We start from the raw sequence: 18,226 nt of genomic DNA, 5'->3' as shown, positions 1-18,226 counted from the left end.
TAAGATGGAAATCAATAGAGGGTTTTGAGTATGGTAATCTCACTTAACTTCTAAAAGAATCACTCTGGCTGCTGTGTGAAGAGGCTCTATGGAGGCAAAAACAGGGACAGGGAAACCTATTAGAAGGCCACTGTCCTATTCCAGGTGAGAGATGATGGTAGCCTAAACCAAGGTGAGGTTTTGAGAATTCATCACATGCTGGATAAATTTTGAAGACAGACACAATAGGGTTTGGTGATTAATGGGATATAGAAAGCTTATCCTTATTACTTGATTCCTTCAACTATTCATGTATTCCGGAAACATATATTGAGTATCTACTATATGCCAGATACTATGGTAGGATTTCTAGTGATTCAAAAATGAGCAATGCTGTCTACTGACCTCAAGGAACAATTAACTAGTCTGATGCTTGGGTAAAGGACTTAAACATCTTAATTCTCATACAAATTAGCAAGACCATTAATAAGAAACAACTACTTTCATAAGACTAAAAAGGATTTGTTTTTTGCATCAATAATATTTCAAGCCAAAATTTCAATAAATTAAAGCTATCTTCAAATCGTCTCATACTCCAGGATGCATATTAAATCTTACATGTTAAATAAGTTTTAGACTCAATGCAGGTTTATTGTGAATTACAATTTTTCACTAACTTACCTAGTTTAGCTTATAAGCAACCACTTATCTTTTACATATACAACAGTTTAAGAAAATGAAATTTCTTTTTTTCCCAAGTACCTTATAATGTAGACTCCTTTCTGAAGCAAAAAGGGACTCCCACCCAACTACTCTTAATGAGATGGTCTTTGCTATTGGGATATAAGGATATCTCCTATAGGTATCACTCTAGTAATCAGCTATAGTCGTTTTGTATACTCTGTGAACTTACAACTTAATTACAATTTTGCTTTAAATGGTCATACTATGCCAAATTTAAAATTAGATATGATGTGTTGGTTTAAAGATTTCCACCTAAAATATAAAATCATTTTCCAGAATTTTATAAAACAAAAAGGATTTTATTCAATGAGTATAAAATAGTCAGGGTTGAAGAAAGGCACAAATAAAATAAATATTTATCCTATACCCATATTCTCTGCACCAAACACAGACGCATGGTTTGACAAGTGTGAAGATACTTAGAACTACAGATCAAGAACACACGAGTATCATGGAAAAGTAAAATCACATGGTATTTATAGGTATAAGACAGCATTTGTTTATACAGACTTAAAGTGTACCTTTCAAGTTACCAGTGAGATTTTACTGTCCAGCAGCACCAATCCAACAGTGTTTTACAATGGTTACTTGTCTAGAGAAAAATCCAGGAAGAGGAACACAAGTAACAGATATGCACTGAAAATGCATTAGTGGGCCTGGTTGATTTTTATCACTCATGTGTTAGTTTACTCATTAATCTGCTAATGAAACTGTGAAAATTGGCAGGGGTCTCAGGCTTATATGAATGTCAAGCTCCTACAACATAAGTAGGACCCAGAAATGCAAACACACAGGCTCTTTTATGGTTATAGATTTTAGCTTCATCTCAGAAATGTTCTTATATTTGAGAAAAGACAAATTATTGAATAACTGGTATGAAGTCAAAACTTTCTGCTTTAAAAATAAAGTTGGATCCCCACCTGACTCCTTTCACCAAAATAAACTGAAGATGGTACATGAATTAAAAAAAAAAATTCTTCTGACCTTTGTAATAAAAATGCATGCTTCTAATTTTTTAAAAAACCAACAGTATGAACATATAAATTTATATACAAAACTAATATGTGTGTTTAACCTCATTAAAGGAGAAAGAAAAAGAATATATTTTTTTCAATATCCTGGAATGTGGAAGACCTTTCTAAGTAAGTATGACATAAACCCAAGAGTTACAAAGGAAAATATGGTAAACTTGACCATGCAAAAACTTTAAACTTCCATATGGAAAAAAGAAGAGAGAATAGAAGACTAAAACAAGCTGAAAAGAGCAATAAAATGCACAAAAATATTTGTAACCTGTACGACAAATAATCAGTCTTCTTAATACTGGAAAATCCTTCAACCAATTAGAAAACGACAAATAACCAAATAAAAATAGGGGCAAAGGTGACAAATAGTTCATAGAAAGTAAATACAAGTGACCTAATACAAATGAAAAGATGTTCAAGCTCATTTATAATTAAAGAAATATAAAATAAAACAGTAACGTAATAATCTTTTTCACTTATCAAATTGACATTGACTGAAAAGTCTGTTACTATCCAGAGTAGGTAAATGTAGAGGGAAATGGGCCTTCTCATACACTGTTGTTGGTAGGAGTGTAAATTGGTCCTACCTTTTAGAGAGCAAACATAGTAATATTAATAGATAATAAAACAAGAATACTCTTTTTTTGAGAGAGAGAGAAAGGGCGAGCGAGCACGAGCATTTCACTCTGTTACTCAGGCTGGAGTGCAGTGGCGTAATCATAACTCACTGCAATCTTGAACTCCTGAGCTCAAGCAATCCTCCTGCCTCAGCATCTGAAGTAGCTGGTACTACAGTTGCATGCCACCATGCCCAGATAACTTTTTAATTTTCTGTAGAGACCAGGTCTCAGTATGTTGCCCAGACCAGTCTCAAACTCCTGGCCTCAACTGATCCTCTCACCTTGGCCTCCCAAAGTGCTCAGATTACAGGTGTGAGCCACCACTCCTGGCAACTCTTTGTCTCAATAGTTCCAACTCCTAGGAATTTAATCCTAAAAATGTATTTCCACAATGTGAAAAGATATAAGACAACTCCATTGACTTCAGCATTTTTTTTCTAATACTAAAAAACTGGTAACAACTTAAATGTCTTCAGTAATTTAAAGTAAGCCACAGCCATAAAATTAAGTATAATATAGCCATCCAAAAGAATGATGTTGATCTGTGCACACTGGTGTTCAAAAGAGGTCTAAAATATAATATTAAGTGGGGACAGGAAAAATTAGTACAGCATCGTATATACCATGTGCAGAAAAAATTTCTGTAAAGATACAGAAAAAATGGTTAATAATGAAACCAGCAAACTGAGGGGAAATTGGGACGTTTACTTTTTGCTTTATTTCTATGCTGCTTGAATTTTTTTTAAGATTATTTGAACCTTCTAAATTAAAAAAAAAAAAAAAAAAAACACTAGCTACTAAAAACTATTTTCATCTGTGCTCTAGCTGTAAGGGAGAAAGGACCTAAAAGGAATAAGAAGAAAAATAAGTTTAGGACCATTAGCCCAAAAGGTGAGTTCAGCAGTGACAGGCCTCCCTCCTTTCATCCATCCCTAACTCCCCTTGGAAATACCAACCCCAGGAATAGAAATCAGAAAGAATACAGCTACTGCAGACCCTCTGCTCCCTCACGACAGTCAAATGTGGGAATTTGAATTTGGAGTCTGAATTGCCCACCACCAACCAATTATATCCCATGTCTAGACAACAGAACAAATAATACAAAAAAGCAAATTACTCATTTAGCTTTAGATCACGTGCATTTTATAATTTTCATTTGAATATGGACACACATAACATTCTATTTCATTCAGCAAGTGTGTTCCTCTAAGGCAGTAAGCTCATTACTAAGAAGAGAGAAAGAATGGAATAAAATATGGTGCCTATCACCTACAGACTCAAAATGTAGTGAAGGAGAAAAACACACACACACAATAAACCAGAAGGCAGGCTGAGGGGGTTCCCTGCTCTTGTGCGGAGAGATTAACCCGACTTGGAATCACCGGTGGTTTCATTAAAGAGATGGCATTTCTCAGAACAGGAGAATCTATAATATTCTGACCCTTCCCCTCTTTTCTACTTACTCAACTCTTTCTCTATATTTATATAAAACAGGTAAATTTGATAGCTGCCCTTTCTCTTGCTGCTTAATTTATATCACTGAGTATAACACTATCTCTGTTGTATAAAAAGTCAATTAGTGGGCCGGGCGTGGTGGCTCACGCCTGTAATCCTAGCTCTCTGGGAGGCTGAGGCGGGCGGATTGCTCAAGGTCAGGAGTTCAAAACCAGCCTGAGCAAGAGCGAGACCCCGTCTCTACTATAAATAGAAAGAAATTAATTGGCCAACTGATATGTATATAAAAAAAATTAGCCGGGCATGGTGGCTCATGCCTGTAGTCCCAGCTACTCGGGAGGCTGAGGCAGAAGGATCGCTCGAGCCCAGGAGTTTGAGGTTGCTGTGAGCTAGCCTGACGCCACGGCACTCACTCTAGCCTGGACAACAAAGCGAGACTCTGTCTCAAAAAAAAAAAAAGTCAATTAGTATTAGGTATACTTTTCAGTATTAAATATATTACCATAAATATTTCTTTGATTAAAATTATATTTATTTGAGGGTTGTTCTATCATACTCATAAACCACTGGACTATCCCCCCCAAATCCAGTAAATTTGCTTAAAAACTTTATCTTCTCAACTATTTCTTATACGTAGATTCCATTGGTTCAGATTTTTGGTTCTGAAAATAAAGTCACCCTAGAACAATCATGAAAAAAGCCAACCTAGGATTACAAGTCTATAATGGAAAGTACATGGTAATCCAAACATAAAAAACTAAGGACTGTCATTATTTTGTCTGTGGGTTTGTTAATTGTTTTTCATCTAAAACTGGTCCAGACACAGGTGGGTATACAGAGCTGCTGTCCCTCGTGGGGGAAAAGGAAGAGCATGGTAACACAGAACTTAAATCTCAAGGTTTAAACTTTTCTATTCTTACACTTCACAGGCTTTCGACACACTTGGTTATAGAGTGCAAGTTTCATAGTCAAAAGGATGTGCATTTGAATCTGGGCTCCACCACCTCCCAGCAATCACCTTCAACAATCATTTCAAGTCTCTGAGCTTCAGTTTCCTCACAGGTATAATTTTCCTACCTCACAGGGTCAGGGTAAAGATAGTAACAACCTAGCTAAGTCATCTACTACAATGCCTGGCACAGAATAATAAAATAATTATAGTTAAAATAATCAGTATTATTATTACAAACCCTAACTGGAAGCCAGTGAGGCAGGCACAAGTTATCAAGGCATTTGGGGGACCCAAAAAGCAAGTAGAAAGTAGAAAGTAAGCTGCTTTTTGCCATGCTTAAGAACAACCAGAAAATGCACTTTCAAGAATTTTGACAATTCTCAGGACAAGTTGAGCACAGTGGTTAAGAATATATGCTCTAGAATCTACTCCAGAAACTCCACTTTATCACCTACTAGCTGTGAGACTATACATTGCTTAAAAGAGATGTCCTTTCCTCAACTAAAACAGAGCTAATAACAGTCCTTCAAAGTACTTCATGGATGGTTAAAATAAATGAGATAACCCATGAAATGCTCTTAGCACATCATCCATGAACAGTAAATATTCCAAATGTTAACTATCAGACTGTCCGCGAAACTCCTGGCACTTCTAAGCAGTTACTAAAAGGAATCTCAATAGAGCTTGCAACACTAATACATGTATTTCAGACATATGTACTTTTTTGCTATAGTATACAAAGCCCAGTGTGATTTATAAATTACTAATTACATTAAAAGTTATAGTTATAGTTTAAAAACAAATAATGATTATTGAAAAATATTCAAACAATAACGAAATACATAGAGTAAAAGTGTGCTCATTCATCTATCACTGCCCCACCTCCCAGGTCCCAAAGCCACTTTTCAGAGGAAGCCACTGGAAAGCACTGCAGCGGGCACTCTTCTCTCAATATATACATAATGTTGGGGGAGAAAGGTTAAACTTTTTATAAAATGGGATCATATCATACATAGTATTTTTTATTCAATAAGACATCATGGATATCTTTCCACGTCAATGCAAAAATCCTAACTCATTCTTTTTAGTTGCTGTTTACTGCTTCAAATTACGGATGATTATAATTTATTAACCCATTATACTAGGTATTTACTTTGCTTCCAACTTTTTGCTGTTAAAAATAATCCCATAACGAATACTTTGCTTGAAGAGTATTCAACACATATGTAACTATTTCTGTTGAATAGCTTCCTATAAGTAGATGTGCTAACTCAAAGGTTTTGCACATTTTACATGTTAATAAGTATTGCCAAACTGCCCTCCAAAGAGGATGTACCCATTGTATTCTCTGTCTGTAATCATCTTCTTAAAAAATAGGAACAAAAAAGTATACTATTGTGTGGAAAAACTGAAACTTTTCTACATTGAAAAGTGGCCCTCATCTTCAAAAAAAGATAAGAACCATAGTTCTAAACCCTTACTTTATCCTTCTTAGCACCTTAGCGTCTATGTTACTGACTAAATTCTAATTATTATTATTATTTTTTTTTTTAGAGAAAGGCTCTTGCTGGGTTGCCTAGGCTGGAGTGCAGTGGTGTGATCATAGCTCACTGCAGCCTCAAACTCCTGGGCTCAAGTAATCCTGTCACCTCAGCCTCCCAAATAGCTAGGAATATAGGGGCACACAACCATGCCTAGCTAATTTTTTTTTTTTTTTGTACAGAGGAGGTCTCACTATGTTGCCAAGGTTGGTCTTGAACTCCTGGCCTCCAGTCATCCTCCCGCCTCAGCCCCCCAAGGGCTGGGATTATAGACATGAGCCCAATTGCCTGGCCTAAACTCTTATCTTAATATTACTCAGACCATGACCTCCCCTGCAAAGTATACATGTCAAAACCAGTTTTCCAGTCCCCCAGTCATCCTAGAGACCTGAAGTGTTCCTGTCATCATCTAGCAATCCTGCCAAGCCCCACTAAAACAGAATTATTCTGTGCAATTCTCATGTAAAAGCTCTATTTTGTTGCTGTTTTAAAACAGCAATGGATTAAAATCTCTTTATCAATAATCACTGGCCTACAGGTAGTTTACACGTTTCATTTTGTCCCAGAACATTATTACAATGAGGAGCAAGAGCAAATAAAGGTCACGTTGGTAATTAAAGCTATATTGTAGAAATATGCTCACCCAAGATATGATTAAATAAGAAAATATTACTCGGTTAAGTATCATCATTAAACTTGTATTAATTTATAAATATTTAAATGTACCATATGATAATCATAAATAATCTGTTTTTGTCAGTTTCTAAGTAATGCAACTCATAAACCCTTTAAAAAATTACTGCAGAAAGAAACAGTCAAGAAAGTATACAAGCCAGACTTACATTCAAATGCTGTAGTTGTTGCTTCAGGCAGAACCTGGCCTATCACATCCTAAACAAAGAAAGAATAAAGAAACACAATTAGCCATCTTCTTTATTGCTAACATGTGGCAAATCCTAGAGGAAATATGAGAACCTGGGAAAGATTTTTGAAATGTTGGCATAAACTATAAAAACATTAGCTCATAATCACACTTAGCCCAGCAATGTAAACCCAGAGTTTAAATCTCTATTCCAGGGAGAAAAATCTTTAGGAAATCTTTTCTGCTCTGTATTAATAACATAATCTTTTACTCACAATTCAACAGTGTACACTGTTGTGTATTTACAAAAAGTTGGTTTCTTCTATGGGAGGTTGTGGAATATACTACAATGGAAAGATAAAAGGGTTTGAGAGTCGGACTGACCTAGGTTGAATCTCAGCTCTGCATTTATTGGAAAAAAAATCACTTAATCTCTCTGAGCCTCAATTTGATTATCCTCCAAAATGGGTCTAGTAACACAGAGGTAATGTAAAAATGAATGTAATAAACATAAGCTTAGAAATTATAGACATTTTCAACAATGTAGTTCTGATATATAACAAGCAACATCGTGCCTTGCACTCTTAATGGTAGGAGTTCAACACACAAGTTTTCCTGATGATGATATAAACCCATTATGCTACATTTAATACAAACAATTCTTATAAACCTTTTCTTAAGCAATAGAAAACATACCTAATAACACCAAAATAAAATTAATCTGGCCTACAAAAAAAAACAAACCCTTAAAAGTGTATATAATATGATATCAATGTTTGAATAAATCTATAAAGTTGAAAAGACTTGAAAATTAGCCTACTGAGAAGCTCAACTGAAGAGGCACGGTACCCCTCAGTTCTGGGGAAGTGATCCTCCATTATGTCCAGTCCAACCCGAATGGCCTGCAGACCTCATTTCTCTCTGGGAGCTCTGCCACAAAGTCCCTCCCAGGCTGCAAAGAACTGGCACCAGGCAGCCAGCTGACAAAGCTGCTTGCAATATTTCTCAGCAGGGAGTCCACAGCCCTTCTAAGCAGGGCACTTAGCAGAGTGGCGGCTGCAACTTCCTTCTAAAGGCAATTCTTTAGAAGCTTTTGCAGCAGTGGCAATTTGCATAATAGTCTTGCCTCTACAGTGCTTTCTTTTTTTTCAAAAATAAATCTGTGCATATAAAATTGATCAAAGAGAACTATCTCAGGCAGCCCTTGCTCATTAGAGCCAAAAGAGATTATTTTTTTCTCTGACTCTAGTCTCAGTAAATGAAACATCAACTTTTTGAGGAAGTATCTGAAAAAGATTTGAGTGGTAAAAAATTTTTTCTACATTCATAGGTAGACAGGACTTACTGATAGAAAATTGTAGAGCAAATACGGAACAAAGTACACAAGCAGTCCAGTGTAAAACCTAAAAGCATGGAATCTGGAGCCAAACTGTTTGGGCTGGATGCTGGCTCTGCCTCTCACAGCTGAGTGAGCAAATGTCTCTGTGCCTCAGTTTCCTTATGTGTAAAATGAGATTGTAACTGTACCTACCTTGTACAACTAAATGAGTTAATATTTAGAAAGTGCTTAGAAGAGTGTCTAGCACATGGCAAGTATCATATTAGTGCCTGCTAAATAAATAACACAAATTACTGGCCGGGTGTAGTGGCCCATGTCTGTAATCCCCACTCTCTGGGAGGCTGACGCAGGAGGATCAGTTGAGGCCAGGAGCCTGGCGCAATACAGCGAGACTCCATCTCTACAACAAATGTAAAAATTAGCTGGGTGTGGTGGCACATGCCTGTAGTCCCAGCTACTTAGGAGGCTGAGGCAGGAGGATCGCTTGAGCCCAAGAGTTTGAGGCTACAGTGAGCTATGATTGCAAACTGCACCTCAGCCTGGGTGACAGCAAGACTCTGTCTCAAAACAAACAAACAAACAAATAAACAAAATCACAGCACTGATCACTGAAACATTACAAAGCTTATTTCATAATAAAACCTTAAAATTCCAGCACCCAACAATCAATGGAGGATAGTCATTCATTCACTGACTTCATCCTTCCACAGCATTTACTGAAGATCCTTTCTAGCTAGTATAGGTTTTAAAAAGGGAAAAAAAAGGAGGGTGGAAAAAACTGCTCCATCCCCAACCCTCTAAGTCTAGGTTATCACTAGTTACTTCCAGGGAACTCTGCTCCCTCTACAGTATTAGCAAATTAATTTAGGATCCTCTCTACCTATGAATAGCAGACCCCATCAAACAGCAAATTTCTAACAACCAGCTGATAACTCCACTGGGCACCAATGGCATGCTTTCGCCCATCAACATAAATAAGGTGCCTGTACACGTGCTTTACATGTGACATGGGGAAAAGGAGACAGAAAAAAACAAACTTGCTGGAGAGAACCATGTGAACACAACCATCTTATTTCTTTAAATAGAATAAAGTGAGGCTGTCATAATGACAAACGTGTGAGAAGTTTGAAAATTGGTCAATATCTACTAGTAATTTTTAAGTAGGGTACATTTAATGATTTTATGTATATTTTCCAGTAACATTTTAAGTGACTTATTTCCAAGTGACCGGCTCCTACCTTCAACAACATAACCATTTTTCCTAACCTGAAGATTTCAAAAGAAAAACTAAGTTTACATATCTTAATAGTGATCATTTCTTGATTCTTTTCTTCCCCTTCCTTTCAATAAATCATACAAATATCTGAGGGACCAAAAATATAATTGAGCATCTACAACATGCCAAGAGCACAAAAGCTCACAAAAGCTATAGGCTATATGAAAATAGGGACTTGGTCCTTGACTTCAGACAAACCTAAAAGATCAATAATATAAAGCATAGTATGTTTGGCTCTATAGTACACTAAGAACCAAACAAAAAACATAAATAGCAAATAGTATTTGCTAACTCAGGAGGAGGGAAAAATCAAAGGCTCAGTTTAGACAGACATTTCATAGAGGAGGGGAATCTGAGGTGGGACCTAGAGACGACAGAACAGGCATCCTCAAACTACAGCCCACGGGCCACATACGTGCCGCCTAGCACATTTATCCGTCCTGCTGGGTGTTTTTGCCGCCACTGTCTGTCCTGCTGAGCAGCCGACTTGTCCAGGGCCCACAGTGTGCACTAACCAACAGTCTGAGGGACAGTGAACTGGCCCCCTGTTTAAAAAGTTTGAGGACCCCTGCCATAGAATATAAACAACAGAGCAAAGAGGACTGGACACTCTCCCAACCTCCTGCAGTTTTCCCAGAACTAGGGACTCCTTCAGGGAAGAGGAGAAACATAGAAAGCTACAAAACAGATACAACAGATAATTCAAATGTCTCTTCCCTTTAGGACCAGGTAGGCCTCCTGCACACTGCTGCCAGTCCCTGACGATTCGGACAAAAGACAAGGCCCAGAGAGGCTGTCTTTTGTCTGAAGACTTGCCCAGGGTCTCCCAGCTACTTCATGTAGCAGCGACTAAAACCCTCAACTACTGACTTCAGGTCCAAGACACTCAGTTACACTTGACTCAGTGATTATAACTTGCTTCTGGCTTCTGTGTCAAGGTCTGCCAAAAACTAGCTGTGGCTTTAGCAAGGCATTTTCCCCTTTTGGGGTTCATGCCTCCTCATTTGAAGTAAGTCAGAATTACATGAAGGGGAAGCTTCAAGGTTTGACATGGCTTTAACGTTTAAGGTTCCAAGCCAGAGATGCTGATGTATCTGTTGGTTCTTGTCTTTTCTTGATGAAGAGATGAAGTGAACCCAGAGACAAGCCTACAGGAGTCCACAAGGATCTGGACTTGAACACTCGCAGAACTTGCTATGAGGGAAACAGCATGGAGTCCACTGCCACAAGTCCATCATCAGGTCTTCCAGACAAAACATGGTCCACCTGGGCTTATGTGAGCAAAAGTGTGCAGACACATGGCACTCTGAACTCTAGCAGTAGGGCCACTTGTGCAATGTTTACTTTCAGGCTAGTCAGCCTTGGGCCAGATACAACTTAGAGGTGCTCAAGAAGCTTAAAAGATCAAGGCCCCATCCCTTATGTTGTAATAACACCAATAATAACAACACTTACAGAATGCTCACTACATACTGGATTGTTCTAAGTGCTTCACATGTACCAACTCGAGCAGTCCTCAAAATTCTATGAGGTAGGTACTATTTTTATTTCCTCCCCCCACTTTTTTTTTAACAATAAAGAAACTGAGACACAGAAGATACTTCTCCAAGTGGTTGGACTTGTGATTTAAACCCAGACAGTCTGGCTCCAGAGTTTGTGGTCTTAAACACTGTACTACCCTACTTAAAATAAGACCTTCTATGTTTCAAATGGGTGAAGTGAGAGAAAGCTCATCTTTCTTATCATAGATACAATCTCACCTAATCTTCACAAGTCTTTGAGGCAGGTACAAGTATTCAAACTAAGGCTCAGAGACGTAGTGACTTCTCTAGTTACCAAGACAGCTTACAATTAAACCCAAATTTCTTGACTCAAAACCTAGTGCTCTGTCCACATAACTGCACGTATCCTCTTTTAAGCTCCCTCATTAAGCAAATACTCCAGGGTCCCATGAAGCAACAGAAACAGGGAAAACATACATCCATCTCCTCCATAAGTTCATCATCTAGTGGAGGAGACAAAGAATCATGACTGAACATATGTGCTTTGCTGGGGTAACTACATGAAACTGTGGGAACACAGAGGTGGGGTACACACAAAGACTAACATGGAGAAAAAGCAAAACTTGGCTTGGAAGGATAGGTGGGAATTGGTCAACTGGAGAAAAGGGCAGAGTGGAGACTGCCTGGGCACTTGGGAGAAATGAAAGTAATTCTTCGTACCTGGGGCACAGGATGCTCATAGGGGTGTGGTGAGAGATGTAGCTGATGTCAGGCAAGCAAAAGGCAAACAAGATGTGCCCAGAGGGCCATGTGAAGGAATTTGGGCTTTATCATGAGGTGAAATATATATGCAGGTGAGTGTATGCAGAGCTCTGGATGCAAAAAGAAGGGTGGCATTTGGTGCACAGAATTGAAGGCTGCTGGCTCACTACAGCCTCTACTCTCTTGGCCGAGGCACCTGAACATCTGCATGGCCTGGTCACAACTCAAAATGAAGTTACAGAAATCAAGTTTTGATTGAGTCACCCAAGACAATAAAAAAATCACAATGCAATCTTCCTCCTCCCATGATGCTTTGTCACCCAGCCCCCTCTTATCTTACAGGTAAGTTCCACCATAGACCTGCTACTTGCAACAGTGCTTCTTGGTGTATCAGTTTCTGCCTTCCATGCCTCTGTCATTCAGTATAAAAATGGGCACAATATACTTTGTCTATCTCAAATGAATACTAAAAAGATGAAATATGGCTGCAGCATGTGGGGGAGAAAATTACTAAGTGAAAGAAAATTTAAGCTCCAGTACTGACTCTCCCACTCAAGAGCTACACAGCTTTGGAAAATCTTGTCACCTCACTGCTCCTCAGTAACTATCTGCAAAAAAGATACATGGGCTGAATAGGCCACCTACAATCCATAATTTTATTTATGGCTCTAACATTACATAGTTTTATTTGAAATATATTCTGAGTATCCTGAAGGTAATACATCATCAATTCTAAGATGCACATTTTCCCTCTATTTTAATATCTCTGAAATTGGGCTATTTTTGTACAACGGATGGTATATCATAGTTAACAGGTAGTTTTTTCTTTCTTAGTGGTAAGATGTCTTACACTCAATGATGCCTTAAATTTGCCAACATAGTAAATTAAAATTGCCCTTGTTTCCCTTTCCTGGCTGGTCACCAAGTTCAGAGAACATAGTAGAAAGACATGGCTGGAATCTGGCCAGGGACATTCCCTGAAACACTTACGAAAAAACTCTTCTAGACAGCGTTTTACATCCCAGTTAGTTGCCTCTGTGTGTATGTCTCAGTTCAGGCTGTGAGCTCCCTGAGGGCAGGGGTTCAGTCTCATCCATCTATTTCCCCAGAGCCCTGCACATTTGCCAGGTTTTGGTCAATGCAATTAATCAATGCTGTGGTTGAAGCAATAAAACTGCCATCACCACTAACACATGCCACCAGTAGTCAAGCTGCTGACTACCCACGTCCCTGAGCCCCCCACTCGGGGATTTGGACACTGAGATGACCACTCACCAGCACATCCCTGAAGAGTAACTGCGGCCCGGAGTGCACTGTCCAGTCCACCGCGCCACTATTTGGAATCTTGATGCGAATCACCAGCACCTGGTTCTCCATGGCATGGAAGGGGCCAAGGGTCAGCCAGAGCATTACAGGTTAAAGGGGCTCACATCTTGGGGTAGGGGGGTACCGGCTGGCCCCTGGTTAGGCAGGGACTTCAAGAGGTGACAAAGGGAGTGAGGGGTAGAGAACAGAAGGTGAAAACAGGGGACTGAAGGATAAGGGTGTGGCGACGAGAGAAGGGGTGATCAGGCAGGGGCCCGCAGGCACCGAGCCAGACCCAGGGTGTATGGGGCGTGAGGGTGTCTCCGAGCGGGGCGCACTGGGAAGCCGGCAGGGGCTAGCAGGAACTAGCGGAGGTCAGAAGGTTCTGGAGTTGGAAAGGAAGGCAAACAGTATGGTGAAGCTCTCTGCCGTCCGTGTGAGTGTGAACAGATGGCAGAGGAAGGACCCAGTTTGGGGGAGATACAGCGGCAGGGGTCCACCCCTCCTCAGTGGATGAGGAGAAGGTCCCGACTGGAGGAGACTCCGTCCCGGGCTATTAGGAAGGAGCCCCGGGACCTCCAGACCACTAGAACGCCGAGGGGGCGCTCCGCGGGAGGGTCAGCGGGCGAGTCCTCTGCCCCACACAGATACAGACGCAGCGGCGCGCGCAGGATCAGCCCCGGCCGCCTCAGGCCGCGCGTCCCAGCGGCGACGGCGGCGGCGGCGGCAGCGGCGAGAGGAGGAGGAAGGCGGCAGCGAGAGCACTGTTACTCCGGAACCAAAACGCGCGGCGCCGGAACCCCGGGAGCCGACGAACGGGACCCGCCTCCCGCGGCGCCATGTTGGAAGAGGGCAGCTCCCGGCGGGCGGGCCCCGAGAAAGGAGCGAGCGGCGCGGGGTGGGGGGTGGGGCGGGTCCTGCTGGCTCCCGAGACCCTCGGCGCCACGTGGGCGCCGGCGGCGGCCGGGTCACGGCCCTCTCTTTGCTCGACCCTGGCTAAAGACTGTAAGGTGAAAACAAATGACAAACGAAGGACAAAACTGACCTGGGGCTAAAATCCGCCAAAAGCCAATTAAGGCTTAAAATTGCGTACTGTTTCCCTTTACAAAAGCCTCATAAAGACAGGACTTCAGCTGGGTTTATCCCTAGTTTTTCATGCCGTTCACCTGTATGTACATGGGATTGTGTGCATCATATCAGGAAAAGAAAGGCAAGAACTCAAAAAAATAGTCTTTTTTTCCCCCCAAAATCACAGGTCCAGAGGATTATCTTTCTCCCACATTAGCAGAACGTATATAATAAATTTTTCAGTGAGGTTCTTTACCCCATAAGTGCCCTAAAATAGAAACAGCACCCTATTCAAAAAGCAATAGTAAAGAAATTCAGTCAAGAGTTTAACTGCCTGGGGCCAGCTGCAGTAGTGGCATCATCGTCACTCATTAAACCATTGCAAAAATATCCAGGCTAGTCCATATATTTTTAGCTAAATTGCAACGTTTACGTAGTCGGTGATATCGCGGCAGTAGCACTAAACGTTGGTTATTTTTAAATGCCTTGTTATCTCAGATTTTCAACGATGGTCTTCTCGGTCTTTGGTACTTATACAGAAGTTTGTTGACAAATTGCAGCGTAGGAGTTCGTTCTTTTTCTGTTTCTAATCAAGGTGCAAATATCAGCTTACTTTTCTGGGTTGAATTTTGTATTAATTCAGTAGAGGAGGGGTGTCAGTTTCTCCTGTAACAGTTGATTAATGCCAGAGGAAAAAGTGATTTAAATGTTGGTCATTTTCAGTATAATATCAGTTTTTTTCTGCATAATTTTCTCTGCCTGAATTTCTTTTATATTTAATTTAAAAGGCCACTGTAGGAGACAAATATCACCTTTTAGTTATTGTAAATTAATAGCTTAGGTAGAAATTCATTTAGTCAGATCCTCCAGATATTCTAGGAATTGCCCTTTTCTACCTGCACTTCTTCAATCCTGTGAAAAATAAACCTTTCATCCAAGGTCCCCGTGTACTTTTTATTCAAAATCCATTTCCTATTATATGAGGAAATAGACCACAAAACTAGAGATTTTCTATGAATCTATGATTTGTTAAAATGTCTCTTTTATTCATGGTACCATGGGGAAAACCAACTCAATTTGCCAAATTTGCATACATATTCTGAAGCTTTTCTTACACTAATGGCAAACTCATAACTCTTCCCAACATTTGCAGAGCCAATATAATCACACTTCAGTTCTTCATAGCCTTTATATAGTAAGAAATCTTAACTTTGATGATTTTAGCATGGATTTTCCAGAAAACTCTAACCATCATTAGAAGGACATCGTAGTCACATAATACAAGACCATACCATTTTATATCATAAAAAACAAAATATAACTTTTTGAGCTCTTCACCAAATGGAGCTTAATTGTCTAAATTTAAGGAATATTTAATATTCAACATTAAAAATTGTAATCTTAAGACTTTTGCATATAGTACTCTCTTTTTTTTTTTTTGAGACAGAGTCTCACTTTGTTGCCCAGGCTAGAGTGAGTGGCAACCTCAAACTCCTGGGCTCAAGCAATCCTGCTGCCTCAGCCTCCCAAGTAGCTGGGGCTACAGGCATGCACCACCATGCCTGGCTAATTTTTTTCTATATATTTTACTTGGCCAATTAATTTCTTTCTATTTACAGTAGAGACAGGGGTCTCACTCTTGTTCAGGATGGTTTCGAACTCCTGACCTTGAGCAATCCACCCGCCTCAGCCTCCCAGAGTGCTAGGATTACAGGCGTGAACCACCGGGCCAGGCCTATAGTACTCTTTTTATTCATTTTTAGTAATGGATATAAAGTCAGTATAGTTACTCGGGCATTGGCTGAGATAGTTTACTAGCCATAAAGCAGATTTACTATAGTGAAAACCTGTGCTTATTTATATTTTTCCTACTTGAGGGACTTCTTGTAAGTATAATAAAAAATCCCTTCTCTCATGAAGTTGTGTTCTGATGGGAGGGAGACAGACAAACAAATAAGTGAAATATATCTTAGATAGTAGTAAATGCTAGGAGAAAAAATGAACCCAGAGGGGAAAATGAAAACAATGCAGTTCATCAGGGTAATAACATTAAGGAATATTAAAACTGGCCCATACTGACTCCTGTTAACTGGTAAACAACTCAAAAAGAGATACATTTCTGAAAAGTTAGGTGTCTAGTCATTTTTTTACATTTTTAAATTTTTAATTTTGATAAAATACACATAACATAAAATTTGCCATCTTAACCATTTTTAAGTGTCCAGATCATTAGTGTTAAGTATATTTACAATTTGTATACCCAGTCTCCAGATTTTCATCTTGCAAAAGTAAAACTCATTAAACAACTGCCAATTTCCTCTTTCCACCAGCCCCTGCCAACTAACATTTCACTTTTCGTTTCTATGAGTTTGACTACTCTAGATACCTCATATAAGTGCAATCATACAATATTTGCCTTTTTGTGACTGGCTCTTTCACTTAGCATAATGCTCTCAGGGTTCATTCATCTTGTAACGTGTCAGCATTTCCTTCCTTTTCAAAGCTGAACAAAATTCTATTGTATGTATTTACCACATTGTGTTTATCCATTCATCCACTGATGGACATTTGGGTTGCTTCCACTTTTTGGCTATTGTGAATAATGCTTCTGTGGACATGGGTGTACAGATATCTATTTCTGTCCCTGCTTTCAATTCTTTTAGATATATACTCAGAAGTGGAATTGCTGGGTCATATTTTCTATGTTTAATTTTTTGAGGATCCACCATACTGTTTTCCACAGTGGCTATACCATTTTACATTTCCACCAAAAGTGCATAAGTGTTCCGATTTCTCCACATCTTCACCAACACTTGTTATTTTCTATATTTTTTATAGCAGCCATCCTTTAGGCGTGAAGTGATATCTCATTGTGGTTTTTTTTTTTTTTTTTTTTTGAGACAGAGTCTCGCTTTGTTGCCCAGGCTAGAGTGAGTGCCGTGGCGTCAGCCTAGCTCACAGCAACCTCAAACTCCTGGGCTCCAGTGATCCTTCTGCCTCAGCCTCCCTGGTAGCTGGGACTACAGGCATGTGCCACCATGCCCGGCTAATTTTTTATATATATCAGTTGGCCAATTAATTTCTTTCTATTTATAGTAGAGACAGGGTCTCGCTCTTGCTCAGGCTGGTTTTGAACTCCTGATCTTGAGCAATCCGCCCGCCTCGGCCTCCCAAGAGCTAGGATTACAGGCGTGAGCCACAGCGCCCGGCCTCTCATTGTGGTTTTAATTTGTATTTTTCTCATGATTAGTGATGTTGAACATCTTTTCATCTTCTTCTTGACTATTTGTATAACTCTTTGGAGAAATATCTACTGAAGTCTTCTGCTCATTTTTTAATCAAGTTATTTTGTTTTCTGTTGTAAAATGATTTTTTTTTTTTTTTTTTGAGACAGAGTCTCGCTTTGTTGCCCAGGCTAGAGTGAGTGCCATGGCGTCAGCCTAGCTCACAGCAACCTCAAACTCCTGGGCTCAAGCAATCCTCCTGCCTCAGCCTCCCAAGTAGCTGGGACTACAGGCATGCACCACTATGCCCGGATAATTTTTTCTATATATATTAGTTGGCCAATTAATTTCTTTCTATTTATAGTAGAGATAGGGTCTCGCTCTTGCTCAGGCTGGTTTCGAACTCCTGACCTTGAGCAATCCACCCGCCTCGGCTTCCCAGAGTGCTAGGATTACAGGCGTGAGCCACCGCGCCCGGCCTAAAATGATTTTCTTTAATGAGGAAAATCACATTTTCCTATTATAAATTCAAAAAAGTTTTCTTTCATCTCATTACCTTGCTCTCAATCTCG

At 39.7% G+C, this 18,226-nt stretch overlaps 1 protein-coding gene across 6 annotated transcripts in view; it reads right to left on the bottom strand.

Moving 5' to 3' along the window:
- The window catches only part of MAP2K5 (mitogen-activated protein kinase kinase 5), a 254,317-nt gene extending 240,178 nt beyond the window's left edge, over positions 1 to 14,139 (bottom strand). For 3 of the 6 annotated variants that reach the window (XM_076004506.1, XM_012768374.3, XM_012768375.3), the window contains exons 1-2: positions 13,333 to 14,137; positions 7,159 to 7,207 (exon numbers count right to left, since the gene is read on the bottom strand). In XM_076004506.1, the coding sequence (XP_075860621.1) occupies positions 7,159 to 7,207; positions 13,333 to 13,467 (184 nt within the window). In that variant the 5' untranslated portion in view covers positions 13,468 to 14,137. Of the gene's footprint in view, positions 1 to 7,158; positions 7,208 to 13,332 lie in introns of all 6 variants that reach the window. The other 3 variants (XM_076004507.1, XM_076004508.1, XM_012768372.3) reach the window with 2 other exon arrangements.
- Positions 14,140 to 18,226: the final 4,087 nt, after the last annotated feature.

This window comes from Microcebus murinus, chromosome 6 (assembly GCF_040939455.1).
Source record: "Microcebus murinus isolate Inina chromosome 6, M.murinus_Inina_mat1.0, whole genome shotgun sequence".
Lineage (NCBI taxonomy): Eukaryota > Metazoa > Chordata > Mammalia > Primates > Cheirogaleidae > Microcebus > Microcebus murinus.
The sequence above is the reverse complement of the archived record's forward strand: the minus strand, read 5'-3'. Positions and strand labels throughout refer to the sequence as shown.